Raw genomic sequence first — 16,919 nt, 5'->3', positions numbered from 1 at the left:
CATCACCCATCATTCATCATTTGAAGGATCCCTTTTCACCTACAAGTAAGAAGAATAGGCAGCAAGCAACCAAATATGTCTTATGGGCGAAGAACCTGCTAAGAAAAACCCCAGATGGATTACTGTTAAAATGCTTAGGCCAGGAAGAATCCATGAGAGTGATGGTCGAAGTACATGAGGGAATATGTGGAGCACATCAACAGGGACAAAGATGAGATGGCTACTCAGAAGGTACGGTTATTTCTGGCCCGACATGGAAAAAGACTGCAAGTCTTATGCCCGCGGTTGTGAAGAATGTCAGAGGCTTGGACCTCTCCAACACGTGCCTTCAGTGTCTTTGAATCCAGTGGTCAAGCCTTGGCCGTTCCGAGGATGGGCGATGGACTTCATCGAGCAAATTTATCCAGCTTCTAGCAAAGGGCATACCTTCATAATTGTGGCAACGGATTACTTCACCAAGTGGGTGGAAGCATCAGCAGTAAAATCCATAACTTCCGCCGTAGTCAAGAATTTTATCGAGACCAAGATCCTGCACAGATATGGGGTGCCCGAGACTATAGTAACGGACCGTGGGCAATATTTTATTTCAAAAGAAGTCTAGGAGTTTGCAAGCAAGTACAAGATAAAGATGATCTAATCCAGTCCGTACTACCCTCAGTCAAATGGGCAGGCCGAAGCTAGCAACAAGATCCTGGTCAACATTATTAAAAGGATGGTGATAGATAGTCCAGAAAAGTGGCACGAGATGCTGGGGAATATGTTGTGGGCATACAGAACTTCCAAAAGAGCGGGAACAGGCACAACTCCTTATGCCTTAACGTTCGGGCAAGATGTAGTGCTCCCCATGAAGATCAACGTTAGTTCCGTAAGAATTCAGAACCAATTTGGGTTACATAGTGCAGAATATATCGAAGCCATGTGTCAAGGTATTGAAGACCTGGATGCAGCTCGAATTGAAGCCTTGAACCAGATTCAAGAAGGAAAGATAGTTGTTGCCCGAGCTTATAACAAGAAGGTGAAGGTAAAGTCTTTCAAAGAGGGAGATTTAGTATGGAAAACAGTCATCCCGCTGGGAGCTCAGCTTCGGGGTTTTGGAAAGTGGAGCCCGACATGGGAGGGTCCTTTCATTATTAGTCGAGTTTTGAATAAAGGAGGATACTACTTAACGGACCTCGAAGGAAATGGGCAGAAACATCCCATTAATGTTAGATTCTTAAAAAAATATTGTCCTACATTATGGGATGTTAGGGATTGTTACATTGAAGAGGGGGCAAAGTGAGGCAAGTCTCGGAGTTTAATGTGCAGTATTTTGTTCATCCAACATTCAAAGAAGGCAGAAAGACAGAAATTGCTAAATTGTATTTATTTCATGTCGACAAATTGATGAAATTTACAGAGTACCAATCCTATGTATTACATTTGATTCTCTCTGAGTATAGTGGTGTCTTCAGCTGGTTTCCCGATGTCTTCATGGATGGAACCCAATCGGGTGATCGGGTTGTGCGGCCAACATGTGCCTGGTAGAGGATCCTCCGACGGGGCTGTCACCATATGTGATGGTGAAGCCCAACTTATCACCGCAACTTGCGGGAAGACAAACCATCAAGAGGAAGCCGCCTGACCAAGGGTGTTGGAGATAGAGGGGTGGTTGACCAAGGGTGTTGGAAATAGCAGGCATCAGTTGAAACCTCATTTTCTCATGAAAGGGGAGTTTTAGGAAACTCCATTCAAAACCTGAGGAACCCATTTCTCAGTTTCTAAGAGGAGACAAAAACGCTCAAGATGGATGGAAGTTAAAGGCCAGAGCCAAAGGGGATTTGGTAGTTTGATAGGAGAAGTCCCGAGCTAGATTTTATAGGGCCCAAAGGACAGTTCAAGGGTCGTGAGAAGAGCAATGGGCACCGGAAGCACAAATTCCCAAGGACGGATATGCATGCATGCGGGTATTCAATCAATGTCGACGCCTGGGATTCCAACCTTCACATTAATTGAAGGGGGCACTGTTTGGATTAAAACTTGATTTTTGGCTCAAGGATGGAGTTGGCCCAAAAGGAGGCCTGGAGGAATAGAAGATCAAGGCCCGACCGAAACTTAGGAAAGCAGGAAAGGGCCTTTTCTGACTTGATACAATTCATAAGGGCCACTTGCTTACCTACCCAAGGACCAAGTGGTGTAGACTGATCAGACTGCACAGCCCATAAAGTACTTTATGGTGGCATTACATGTAATAAAACTGATGAGTCATCACCCTCAGACCGCATTCGGACAAAGCCGTCGCTACAGGAGCCAAATCGAGTCGTCTATAAAAGGAGGAAGAGAAGACAGGAATAAGGACACTCAATCAAACAAACAAAAGCACAAACTCTGCTAAAAAAGCCAGATTTGCCTTTCAAAACGAAGCTGTAGTCAGCCCAAGCCTTCATCCCTCGCGGGATAATCTTTTCTCCCAACCTCTATAATAGCTCTGCTACCTTGTTCGAACTTGTTGTAGTATCGATTCACCTTTTGTATTCTCCTTTCCCCATTCCTCCCTCTAAGCTTTCAGACCTTTGACAGAACTACAAAGATAGGGACCTGCAAGACGATCAGCCTTAATTGATAAGGTTTAATCTTGCCCGACCGGCTTTGTTTAGTCTTTGTCTTCTCTTTCTTTAAAGTCTAGCAATATGTTGTATACTTCCAGTTATATGCAAGTTGTTTCTAGCAAAATCACGATGACAAAGCTTTCTCAGTACTTGGATCCGATTTGAATATATCTTCAGTGTTTAAATCAAATCCAAGTCCTAAGCCCTCGGGCATGTAAATCTGATTAGTTTAAAAGTCCTTGGCCTCAAGGCATAAGAAAAAACTTTATATGGACTTAACCCATCCACGACAATCCTTGATAAACGAGAAGTCCGAAGTTACTTGGGGCGCAAGTAATCGATCTACCTCTTGGTTTTGTTTCTATTATATCATGATTATCATAGAACGCTTAAGTATGGAATGGATTCTGATAGGAAGCCTTAAGGCCTACACCTAAGGCCCCATAAAAACACTTATTTGGATTCATTCTATTCTGCGATCTAGATGGTTTGAGTATAAGAACGAACTCTAATGGGAAGCTTCAAGGCCTACACCTAAGGCCCCACAAAGGCACCTATTTGGGTTCGCTCTACCTCTCAGACTCGGATAATCAGAAATATAATAGTTATAAGACTCCGACAACCATAAAGACCAAATATGATATGTTCGAGTACTGGTTTAGTTTGACAGGAAGCCTCAAGGCCTACACCTAAGGCCCAACAAAGGCACTTGTTATATCTAACACGGTTTCTCGGACATATACATATTCATAACTGAAACTTGACATCCATTCGACATCTGCCATGCTGAAGATGGCAGTGGCACGCCTGAGTACCTAAATGTTAACCTTGATTGTGAGCCTTAAGGCCTACACCTAAGGCCCCACAAAGGCACCTCTCAAAGTTAACGCTGTCCTTCTCTTTCAGCCTTGCCCGAAGAGTCTTGCCCGACGAGACTTACCTGACGAGACTTACCTGACGAGACTTGCCCGACAAAGCCCAACAACAGCCCTCAACCGGCGCCAATCTCCCAGGGGAGCTGTGTGCTCATTGGCCAGGAAGTCATCCCCGACGGAAATTTCTGCGACGAACACTTTCTCTTACATTTTTTCTTGTACACCATTTTTTCTTCTACTGTTCCGTCATCTTCGTCTTATACGGTACTCTGACATTGATAGCTGATAGTACCTGCCAACAGGTACATAACACGCGGCAAGAGTTAGATCATAAAAAGACACGAGTTACACACGCACACAAAAAAAAGACGTAGCTTTACGCCATTGGCCCACAGGTGTAAGTTTCAACCCATCGTTTTCGTACTCGCTCTTTGTATGCGGAGGCGCCCATGCCCGACAAAGACAACAACGTTGAGGCTAGCATCATGGGTGGCAGAATCTTCAAACCGTCCATCGTCTCCAATCGGGAATTCTCTGAGCCACTCGTAAACATCGTTAATTTGATTGGTCACCTTCTTCAACCCCTTTTAAGTTTCCCAAGAGCACCAGGAGTCAGTCCTTATAAGACACGAATTACACACAAAAAATGAAACACGTAGCTTTATGCCATAGGCCCACATAGGTAGATTGAAAGATGATGTGTGGAAAAGGATGATTTCACATGTTTTTATATAAGCGATTGAATGATGATGTGTGTAAAGAGCACATGATATCATATGTTTCTTGAGATACGACTCATATTTTTTGTATTTGTGTTTATTCCTTAATTTAATGGTTTATATTGCGTCCACCGGTTAAACTAACAATTAATACAATTCAAATTCAAACTCGAACCGTTAAAACAATTGGTGATAGGACCTGATACATTAAGAAATTTGTTGAAGCATGAAACTTCATTTCAAAGAAGGTATCCAAAAGTCAGTGATTAGGATTGTCAGAATGAGTTTGATAAGGGAGGTATGTACAATTATTACAAAAGCCAGTCTCTGGTTGAAACTGATACCTGTGGTTGACACTAAATCATGTAGTTAATTAACATGTCACTAACGAGTCTACCCGTTTCAATCCGAACCCATTAATGCTCAACTCAAATATTTAATTTTTCGTATTGTATAGTTTTATGTTATTATCATGTTGTTTTCAATATTGTCAAGTCTATCTCGTAGATTTTGACAAAAAAAAAAGTCTATCTCATAGATTTCCAATAGTCTGGGTATGAATTTGTGAATGTTGAAGTAGGACTCGAAAAAAATAATATATAATTCGGTTTACAATCGATAACCGGTCAAGCCGAATTGGAACCTCAAGAACCGAACTGCTCAGTTTCATTAAGAAATTTAAGTACAACCAAACGTTTCGGTTTGGAAAGTTATCGGACCGAATCACCGACGTTTTCTCTGCGGCCACATGTCTCAGAAAATGTTTTGACCACGCTGAGCCACTCGTAAACAATGTTAGGAGAGGGTGAGTGATATAATAGAGAAAATTTTTATTGTGACAGGAATACAGGTGATACACCATGTGTTTTAATAGAAGTGGTGGAAAATTTTAATTTTTAAGTTATTAACTTTTTAGCACACATATTCTATTATTTGTATAATGACATGTGGTGTATCACCCTGTATACTGGTCACACTGAAAAAATCTCTCATCAGAGTTGGAAGAAAAGTTACTTGACTGTTCACCTTCAATCCCTTCTAAATTTCGCAAAAATGTGAGCACCAAGGAGCAAGGTTCTAAAAGTCGCTAGGCGCTAGTCGGGCGGCGGGCTGGGGCATAGCGCCTAGGCGGCTAGGCGGGGTCTAGGCGGGAGCCTAGGCGGATTTAAGTAAATCTATCATATTTCAGGTAAATAAGTGTCTGCTTCTACTTGAAATATATATAATTTCATCATAAACTACAAAATAGAATGCATATATATCATGAAGTATTGGAACATAATGAAAACATGTGAAATAAGGATATAATGTTTGTTCATTCAAGTATGCAACAAGTCTCTTACAATTTGTTGGAAAAAAACGAAATGCAAAATGAAAGTTATGTATTTTATATCTAAGTGAGTTGCAACCTAGGCGGGTCTAGACGGGTGCCTAGGTAGTGCCAAGGAGTCGGTCCTTATAGACACGAATTACACACAAAAAATGAAAGATGTACTGATGTAGGTTTGAAAGGTGACGTATTTTGAAATTGGGCTGATTGTGGGACTTCAAATAAGAAACGAGTCATATTTTTTGTGCTCGTGTTTATCTATTATTCTAATGATTTATGTTGTGTCAATCGATTAAGCTAACAAGTAATATAACTTAAAGTTAAACCCGATTTGTTAAAATAATTAATGACGCTACGTAACTGTTAAGACTTTTTTTCGGCGATTGAAGATTGAAACAACAATCAACAAGGCCCAAAAATCCAGCTATAATCTTCTAAACATGTACTGTAGGAAATTAATTGCCTTTCCGACGTCCAAAAGTTAGTTAGAAGGGGGTTTTAACGAAAAGCTCACGGTATTGTTCATTTTAACGAAAAATAATATTTTTACACTAAAAAGTCAAACGTAGTACTATTCATTTTACCCATTATTTTGTCTTTATCGTTAAAACTCAAAGTTTTCAAGCCATTTTCATTAGTTTTCCTTAGTTAGAATGAGTTTGATAAGGGAGTTATGTACAATTATTAAAGGGGTGTGATATCTACACACCTCTTTCTACTTATCCCATACCTTTTTAGTTTTCAGCCCTCGGATTGGATGAACTGCAGAAGATCAATGGACATAAATTAACAAGGGGTGTGTGAGAAGTAAAAAAGGGTGTGTGGATAACACACCCCTTATTAAAAGGAAAACTAATGAAAATGACTTGAAAATTTTGAGTTTTAACAATAAAGACAAAATAGAGGGTAAAGTGAATAGTACCAAGATTGACTTTTTAGTGTAAAAATGTGGTTTTTCATTAAAGTGAATAGTACCGTGAGTTTTTCCATTAAAGTTCCCTTTATAATATTAACCGAAGGTGAGCTGCCATTTGTCCTTTATCACTTCCATCATAGACTTGCTGGCTATTAGCTGCCAAGAAATAATATTTAATTATGTCTTGGGCCTGTGCTTCAACTAACCCAAATCCAAAAAGCCCTTGTATGCTTGGGCTTTTAATATTTTTCAGCCCAATGTTAATTAATTACCCAACCCCATCAACTTTTAATGATTAATCAAATACATTAATCATTGTCAACGAATCTAGACAACTAATCAAACAAATGGGTACATTTTCAAAAAAAAAAAAAAAGTTATATTACATTTTACCCCCCCTCAGATTTAGGGTCAATTTCAATTCCTTACAATATCTTTAAAACGTTTTAATTTCATACATTTACTTATTATTTTATTTCAATTTCATACGTCTGTTACAAAATCTGTTAAGTTAACCGTTAAGTCATGACGTGGAAAAATATGAGGTCCTCATTTGTGCTGACGTGACTGTCACATTTGTACCACGTGGCTAAATACTTAATAAAAAATTTAAAATATTAAAAAAAAAAAAAATAGAAACCCAGAAATCCCTTTCCCCCTTCGTCTTCCCCACCCCTAAATCAACATATTCTCTCTCTCTCTCTCTCTCTCTCTCTCTCTCTTCCTCCTCTCTCTTTACCTCACCTCTCATCACCACTCCCAGGTTTAGAAGGCCTAGCCTAAGCTTGCCACCGCCGTCCAGCCAGGTAGCCATGGCTTGCAGCAATCTCTCCATTCTCACCTTCGTTCTTCACCTTATCGGTGACGGGAAGGATGAAGAACTTCCATTGCCATCAAATTTAATAGGATGCAAATCGTGGAACAGAGAAGGGAGTGGAGGAGGGAAGGAAAAGGTTGATCTAGGGAGAGAGAAGGGAGGGGAGGTGAACAAAGTGGAGGAGAGGGAGAAGGTGGGTCGAGGAGGTGAAGAGGGAGGAGTGGATCGGAAAATGGTGGCTCAGGTAGGCAAAGGGTGGATGATGGGGAATGGGAGAAGGGGGTGCTCGGGTGGAGAGGATGGATGGTTGGAAGGGATGGAAGGGTGCTCGACGGGGAAGACGAAGTCTGGGTTTCTGGTTTATTTATTTATAATAATTATTTTAATATTTTAAATTTTTTAGTAAGTGTTTAGCCACGTGGCACAAATGTGGCAACCACATTAGCACAAATGGGGACCTGATATTTTCCATGTCATCACTTAATGATTAACTTAACAGATTTTCTAACGGATGTGTGAAATTGAAGTAAAATGATAAGCAAATGTATGAAATTGAAATGTTTTAAAGATGTTGTAAGGAATTGAAATTGACCCCAAACTTAAGGGGGTAAAATGTAATTTACCCAAAAAAAGAAAATGAAAGAAAAGAATTGCATATGAAATCAAACCCAAAAGAAGAAACAAATGGGACAAGTGTAAAAAAATCACAAAATCAGATGAAAGAATAAAACGCAGGTGAAATCAAACCCAAAAGCAGAAACGAATGGTACCATTGTAAATAAAATTACAAAAGCAGATGAAACTAAACCCAAAAGCATAAGTTTTTTTTATTATCACCTGTTAAACGATGAAGGACGATCTACTGAAGAGATGGGGAAGACAACGGTGGGGTTTAGACGGTCTGAGAGTTGAGTGTGAGTGAGTGAAAGGAAAGGGAAATCTTAAATCCGCCTGTGTAAGTTTATCTTACATTGCCGGTCCCAAGCCCGGGTAAAGGAGGAGGGGGAGGGCGTCAGGTAGTCAATAGCCGGCACTCCTCAGTTACGTCGAATCCTTATGAAAATGAATCCAGAACGAAATCGCGCTAAAATTAGGGCGTCACCCTTAAGTGGCGCGCTGTGTGGCCCGAGCATAGTGATAAGTGAGCAAGGGTTAAAAGTGATATCCATATTAGACACTCAAAATCGGGCCATAAAAACATCAACATCTATTCTGATTAAAACAAACAAAAGTAACCACGGGTTGGTTTGGTTAACCGATGTCCAAGAATTGTAGGAACTGCTCATTAAACTGACCTTAGTCGGTGCGCGTCGGTTCACTCACTGAAAAAAAAAAAAAACCCATTTGTTGAGTGGAAAGGAAGACAAATTATTATTAATTTGTTGAGTGGGGGACCCACAAATTAAAGATCAGATTTGGGAAGAGCATAAGTTAAGAATTTATGTGTAAATAATTTGTGGTTCAGTTGGTTGAAAATATTCATTCATGCGATTTTGTGTTCGAATATTTTTTTTTTGTAATTTAGTTAAATTTAATATAAATTATCCTATTATTTGTCAAAAAATAAACATAAGAATTTATGTAATAAAAAGAGTTTAAAAAGCCAAGATGACCGACCGGTAAAATTTCTGTAGATATATTTTTTTTCCAGTGGGTGCGGTAGCTAGTCAGCGATACTATAAATAGCAAAGCTTATGAGCTCCTGAACTCACACCAGCACTTGATACAAAAGCAATAACACTTGGCTAGTTCGCTTCAGGTTTGAAATCTTTGAAATATGTCTTCTGTGGAAGTTCCACTATCTCAATCTTCAAACCCAAATGACACTTTTGATGTTCATCGGCATAAGCCTTCAGCCACTTTTTCTCCCAGCATTTGGGGTGAGCATTTTCTGTCCTATGCTTCTTTGGTAAGACTTCTTTCTTACTACAATAAACTATTATATATTTTGAAACACTATATTATTATGAAAATTAAATTTGTAATTTTAAACAAAAAGGAAAAAAACCAAAGAGTACTTTAATCATTTAAAATGCTACTGATTCGAAATCATTTTATCTTTCCCTTCCTTAACGTGGCAAACATGTTGCGAATCTAACTACCAAAGTTAAATTCACACTTTTTTTTTGTTTTTGTTTTTTGGGAAAAACAAGTTCTTAAAGTCATGAAACTGCCATGCAATAACTATTTCAGGCTAGGTGCCTCTCTTTTCTCAATGTTTACAATTTAGAAATTGATCATAAAGGTTATGTGTTTTCTAATGTGTTACCAGACTTATAATCATCTTATATTAATTGTAGTCTATATCTTTTGGTACTTGGAAACCTCCTCATTCAAACATATCATAAAGGTTATGCGTTTTCTTTTTTCTTAAATCAAAATGTGATCATGTGGAGGAAGTGGATGCTGAACTTGAACAACATGTACAAGAACTGAAGGAAGAAGTGAGAAGGATGCTAACGACATCACTTGAAAATGTGTCCCAAAAGCTAAACTTGATTGATGACTTTCAGCGATTAGGTGTTTCCTACCATTTTGGAAATGAAATTGAAGAAGTTTTACAGAAAATTCACAAGAGCTCTTATGATTGGGATGACCTGTACACGGCTGCTCTTCGTTTTCGATTGCTTAGACAACAAGGTTATAACGTTTCATGCGGTAAGTAATCTCGGATGGTGGTCCAGTCATATATTTTGTTTTGCTTTTTTTTTTGTTTTTGTTTTTGTTTTTGTTTTTTTTTGTTTTTATCTAAATGCTTCTTGAGGTTCTGAATTTTCCATTTTGTTGGTCATGCAGACTTATTCAACAAGTTCAAGGACGGTGATGGAAAATTCAAGGAATCACTCGTTGATGATGTTGTAGGACTACTAAGCTTGTATGAAGCCACACACCTTAGGATACATGGAGAGGAGATACTAGATGAGGCACTAACCTTCACCACGACTAATCTCGAGTCGGCGACATTCCGTTTAAGCCCCCCACTTGCAAAAGCAGTAACCCATGCCTTAAATCAGCCGCTCCGAAAGGGTTTACCAAGGGTTGAAGCAAGGTATTACTTGTCAGTCTACCAGGAACTAAGAGAATCACCGAATGAAACTCTCCTAACGTTCGCCAAGTTGGATTTCAACCGACTGCAACGAGTCCATCAGAAAGAACTAAGCGAAATCACAAGGTAAATTAATTCCTTATTCATCCATATACATCACTTACTGAAGAGTTGAATTCTCCACCTCTAGCTGCTAATAAATAATTATTTTTGTAACATAGGTGGTGGAAGGACTTGGACGTGCCGAACAAGCTACCTTTTGCAAGAGACAGATTGGTTGAGGTCTACTTCTGCTGGAGTATGTCAATCTACTTTCAGCCTCAATATTCCTTTGCTAGGAGGACATCAAGCCAAGTCACTGCTATAATATCCCTTATCGATGACGTTTATGAATATGGCACAAATGAACAACTGGAGCTCTTTACTGAAGCTATTGAGAGGTATGAATATATCATTAATTAAAATTCTCTTATATATAAAATATCTTACCTTAGATTACCATCCGATTAAAAAGGAAAAACTAACCTAATTATGCACATTTGATTTATGTATTACTTGATCAGGTGGGATGTCTCAGCCATAGATCAACTACCAGAGTATATGAAAGTCTGCTATCGGGCGTTGTTGGACATATATACTGAAATTCATGAAAAGCTTGCGCACGATGGGAAATTATATCGCATCCACCATGCAACAGAAGCGGTACTATTCCTCAATATATGCTTAGTATCGAGTCTAAAGTTGTTACAAGGCCAGTAAAACGTGCTGCAAGTACTTTACATATGTATAGAAACAATTGATTCTTTTTGTATAATCTTTGTATATCAATATGAATTAACAGTAGAAATGATTAAGAATTATTATAATCTCATGATCTGGTATGTGTTAGATGAAAAAAGTAGTTAGAGGCTACTTCGATGAAGCCAAATTGTTCCGCCAGAAGCACATGCCATCACTGGATGAATACATGTCTGTATCATTCGTGACCTGTGGCTACCTATTGCTAATAACCACATCCTTTGTTGGAATGGAAGAAGCTACCATAGACTCCTTTGATTGGTTATTAACTTCCCCTCCAGCAGTGAAGGCTGCGTCAACAATTCTCAGACTCATGGATGACATAGCGGAACACAAGGTACTTAATCGTTTATATAAATAGTATTAATAAGTATTGTCGAATGTAAAATGTCTCGCACAAAAAACCCGACAGAATAAAATATAACTCATATAAGTAGTTCCACTTCTAATTGCACCAAACGCTTTTGTGATAAAACTCTATACCTATTGGGCTAGCAAGTGGGTTAAGTTAGAATAGTATTACTGCTTGACCTATTAGTAGTGGACTGCTGGCCCCCTAATTGAAATCTTGACAAGCACAACTATTATGATTGCATTAATACTTATACTAATTCATGGTCCTTTTTATCCTACTCCTCATGCGCTAGCTTGAGCAAGAGAAAGAACATTTTATCGGTGTTGTGAACTGTTACATGAAGAAATATGGGGCCACAGAAGAAGAAGCGATAACCGAACTTCAAGGACAAGTGAATAATGCATGGAAGGACATAAACGAAGCGTGCCTCCACCCTACTGCTGTCCCCATGCCCCTGCTAATTCGTTTTCTCAATTTTGCTCGGGTCATGGATGTTGTGTACAAGCATGAAGATGGATACACTAATGCTAAGGGTGTGGTAAAAGATCTTATAATTTCTACACTAGTAGAACCCGTAGCTTTATAAGCCTAAAATATCGACTTATTGTGATGTTTCTTTTGAAAGTATAATCTCCAGTGCCCAAGTTGCCTACAAAAAAATAAGGAGCTACTATCCGATAAGACAGTAAAAATGTAATTTGGGTTGTGCCTTTGCTTTCCATATTATGATTATATCAATAAAACAACAACTATGCAGTTGGGAATAAAACATATACTAATTATTCAGCTCAAATAGCACAATAGAACACGCATATATAGCAGTTGGTGCTAGAACTCAGATGGAGTTTGGCCACGGGGTTTAACACGTATTGGCTCCCAGTGTTGCTTTTGGTCTTAGTGCCACAAGATGGCTTGAGAAAAAGAGAGAATAGACTTACCACTATTGGAAGTTGGGAACATACAGTGGTTTTGTTTGAACATGTGTGTAAGTTGCTCATTAATCTAACTTCTGAACCAAATCATTGTGCACCAAGTGGGATGGTGGTGTGGTTAAGGTTTTTTTTTTTTTTTTTTTTTTTGGGCCTTAATAGATATAGTGTAACTTCGCACATGCTTGCCTAAAAGAAAGCAAAATAATAACCAAAACGGGGAACAAGATGTAATCATTTCATGATGGAGTCAAGATTATAAATTTTCTAAAAAGCAAAATCTAGGTCGATTGGCTGAACTACATAAATTGAAATGTAAAGAAAGTAGTAAATAAAAGATTCAAGCCATGAAGGCTGAGATGATGCTAAAGAACGTCACTGAGATCACTGGTGTCTGATGTCGGTTTGTGTAGGAGCTCTTCGAGTCTTTGGGCTTCACATCTCGAAGTCGTTATGTTTATGTAGTTTTGTAGATTTTATGTTGTCGTCCTCTTCTTCTACGATGTGTAGTGAAACATCGACGTGTAATTTTTTGACAAACCACCAAGTTCGCCGCCGAGACCGCCTAGCCCGCCCAGTCAGCCGCCTAGACACCGCATAATACCCTTGCCGATTTATTGAACGCTTTTTGGAAAAATTGCGGCAGCGATCTGACGCCCAGTGCTTAAGCGTCCGCCTTGACCGTGTTTTAGAACACTGGTGATAATACATATCTATGTGCTTAGTCCTCGCATGATGAATCTGATACTTAGCCAAATAAATGGCATTTTGACTATCACAATGCACCTCCACTTGCTTCTGATCAATCCCAAAATCTCTAATAAGTCCTTATATCCAAATGGCTTCCTTTATAGCTTCATCAACTACCATATATTCAACCTTTGTAGTAGATAAAGCAACAAACGACTACAAAATGGACCTCCAACAAACTAGCCCTTTAGCCATAGTAAACATAGCTTGTAGTAGACTTCATTTTATCTAAGTCACCTGCATAATCTGAATTAACATAACTAACTGCAAAAGTTGCCAATACCAGAGTTATCGCTCTCAAAGCATAAACCAACATCTCTAGTACCATGGAGATACCTCAACAACCACTTAGCCGCATGCCAATGCTCTGATTATGCATACATCAACTCTCAATACCAACTGCATGAGCAATATCTGGTCTAGACCATACCATTGCATACATCAAACTACCAACCAAATTAGCATACAGTATATTTTTCATTTGCAGCTTCTCTTTATTAGTTTTACATAGAGAACTCAATTTTCAAGGTATTGCTTTCGATTCAAGCACACTAAACCCTTTTCTCTATCTCTAGTAATCACCATGCCAATGATCTTCTTTGCTTCACCAAGATCCTACATCTCAAACTCATTCTTCATTTGCTTCTTCAATTTCTCAATCTACATTCTCTGAGGCAATCAACATATCACCAACATATATCAACAAATAAACGAAAGACCCATCTTGCAAGCTGTTGAAGTACACACAATGATAATATTGACTTCTAGAATAATTTTGGCTTCTCATAAGTTTATCAAACCTCAAATACCATTGTCTTGGAGATTGCATCAAGCCATAAAGTAATATATATATATATATATTATATTAGCTTTTGTTGCACAATGTGATCTGGTCGAAACATATATATATATTTTCATTCAAATCACCATGTAGGATAGCCGTCTTCACATCAAGTTGCACAAGCTCAAGATCACATTGTGCAACAAAAGCTAATATAATACAAATGGAGGAGTGCTTCACAACCGGAGAAAAATTTCATTGTAGTCAATGCCTTTTTTTGCGCATACCTTTCAGCAACTAATTTTGCTTGAATCTCACATTGTTTTTCTCATCAACACCTTTCTTCTTGGCATACACCCATTTGCAACCAATAGCTTTCTTACCCTTAGGCAATTTAGCTAACTCCCAAGTCTTGTTCTTCGAGAGAGAATTCATCTCGCCACCCATGACATTGTACTACTTCTCATTTTCTTCACTCTTAATGGTTTTCTCAAAATTGGATGGAATCTTATAAGTGATAATAGGAAGAGAAAAAGCAACATAGTCACTAATCAAGCTGGCTCGGGAGGTCTTCTTCAACATGATTCTCAACAAGCAAAATTTTTCGATATTTTTCTTCCTCCTTGACCTCCACCATTTCTTTGCAAAACAAAATTTCAGTCTCCATCACTATAGCTTCTTTTCTAATGATTGCTTGACTCGTCCTTGCCAAATACAATTTATAGAAATCAGGAAAGAATTGCTTAACAATTAGACGCTTCAACCGACGCCAAGTTTAGATAGGATTCTTACCTTGATGTTGCCTATGATCTTGTATTTGATCCCACCATAAATTAACATCACCATCTAAACCGAAAGCAACCATCTTCACCATCTTTATCTCCAAAATTGGTTGTCTTGAAAAGTTTCCCTACATCCTCAACCCACAAGAGAAAACCTTAAATGTAATCACTTCAATTCCCTCTGCACATACCGCATCTATTGCTACAACATCGCTTAAGGTATATCTTCTCACATGGCCAATCGCCACTAGAACAGGGCAAATCCTAGCTTTGATACTAATTGATGCAGCATGAAGCAAGAGGGATACGAGCGTAAGCCCTCGAAGAACATGATTTATGGAGTCCACCAGATTTTGATTGAAAACCCAAATGTTGTTTTGTTTAATTGAATGTTTTTTTTTATTGAAAGATTGAAAGATGATTACAAATGAGAAGCTAAATTGCTTAAAATAAACAGATTACAACTTTTGAGACATTTCAAAAGACTTTAGGAATTAAAATGAAAGTAAATGACATTAATCCTACAAAAATTGAAAGGTCCACAATTTAATATAGATTTTAAAATGCTCCATTTTTTCTCTACTTTTCCTCTTTGAAATTCATCCCAATCTTATCATACATCAATCTAAATATAAATAAGGGTTAAACTCTATTTACTACCCTGAAGTTTTTTTGTTTTCAACATTTAGTACATCAAGTTTTTTTTGTCCCAAAGTCATACCTAAAGTGTAAATTTTGGGATAGTCTCATACATCCGTTAGTCAAACTGTTAAGTCTCCCGTTAATTGTGACGTGGCACCCATGTGGACAATGACTGGGTGCCACATGGGTCCACGTGGATTTTTTAAATTTTTTTTAGAGAAGGGATTTTAGTGAAAAAAAAATTAAAAAAAAAATTTTCCGCCCAAATTTTTTTTCCCACAACCATGTACCTTACATTTTTTCCCGCCAAAAAAAAATCATATACCTCCTTTTTTTTTCCTTCTTCTTCTTCTTCCTCGGGGGGACGAACTGGGTTCCCCTTTTTTTTTCTTCTTCTTCCTCCTCCTCCTCCTTCTTCTTCTGGGGTTGTAGGGGGTTAGGTTTTGGGGGGTGGACGAACTAGGTTCGGTTTTTTTTTTTCTTCCTCATCCTCCTTCTTCTTCTTCAGGGTTGCAGGGGTTGGGTTTTGGGGGGTGGACGAACTGGGTTCGGTTTTTTTTTTTCTTCTTCTTGAGCGTGTAGTCGAAGATGGTGATGGGAGGGTGGGATTTGGGGAAGATGAAGAGGTGGGTGATGGGAGGGTGGGCACGGGTGGGATTTGGGGAAGGTGAAGGTTTTTTTATTATTATTATTTTTTTAATAAATATATATATATTTTTTATTTATTTTATAAATAATTTATTTTTAATTTACACGTGGATGACACGTGGTACCCAGTCATTGTTCACATGGGCGCCACGTCACAGTTAACGGGAGACTTAACAGTTTGACTAACGGATGTATGAGACTATCCCAAAATTTACACTTTAGGTATGACTCTGGGACAAAAAAAACTTGATGTACTAAATGTTGAAAACCACGAAACATGAGGGTAGTAAACAGTCTTTTGTCCTATAAATAAGATTAGTACACTCTTCCAAGCATTGGAGAAAATGTCGTTGATCTTTTAAACCTCGTTTGTCAGCTTGTATAAGGGATCGAATAGCATTATTAATACGGACCTAGTTTTGGTGCTGAATGTGTGAAATAACCACCGGATAAAATAAATTGGTGGGTCCCACCAATTTAATTTAAGGAAAACTAATGAAAATGACTTGAAAACTTTGAGTTTTAACGATAAGAACAAAATAAAGGGTAAAGTGAATAGTATCATGATTGACTTTTTAGTGTAAAAATGTCATTTTTCGTTAAAATCAACAGTACCGTAGGTTTTTCGTTAAAACTCCATTTTAATTTATCCTCTCATATACGCTGGTATAGTTAGTCGGGTTCACGCTCATGTTTGACCCTCTGCTCCTGCGCATCGCAAACTCCTTAATCAAGGTATTGGCGTATTGCTGCTCTCTTTCGCTCCCTCCCTCCCAACCACCAGCATAGGCTCCGGCAATGGAGGAGCCCAAAAAGGAAACACAGCTAGCTAGGCAGACGAAACCCAGGACTCCATAAGAGAGGAAGCCCACACTGCCAAAGCACAATACTAAAAAAGCAACATGCACACCAACTTGGAAATTGCTGTTGTTTTACAACGAAACTT

At 38.5% G+C, this 16,919-nt stretch overlaps 1 protein-coding gene across 1 annotated transcript; it reads left to right on the top strand.

Moving 5' to 3' along the window:
• Nucleotides 1-8,964: 8,964 nt before the first annotated feature.
• Nucleotides 8,965-12,214, top strand: LOC126594210 ((-)-germacrene D synthase-like). The gene is made up of 7 exons (XM_050260426.1): nucleotides 8,965-9,151; nucleotides 9,639-9,900; nucleotides 10,039-10,414; nucleotides 10,510-10,728; nucleotides 10,852-10,990; nucleotides 11,178-11,423; nucleotides 11,734-12,214. The coding sequence occupies exons 1-7, from the start codon at nucleotides 9,020-9,022 to the stop codon at nucleotides 12,025-12,027; spliced, it is 1,668 nt and encodes a 555-aa protein (XP_050116383.1). The 5' UTR covers nucleotides 8,965-9,019; the 3' UTR covers nucleotides 12,028-12,214.
• Nucleotides 12,215-16,919: the final 4,705 nt, after the last annotated feature.

The sequence above is a fragment of the Malus sylvestris genome, chromosome 12 (genome assembly GCF_916048215.2).
Source record: "Malus sylvestris chromosome 12, drMalSylv7.2, whole genome shotgun sequence".
NCBI lineage: Eukaryota > Viridiplantae > Streptophyta > Magnoliopsida > Rosales > Rosaceae > Malus > Malus sylvestris.
Note: the sequence above shows the minus strand (reverse complement) of the source record. Positions and strands in the feature narration are given on the sequence as shown.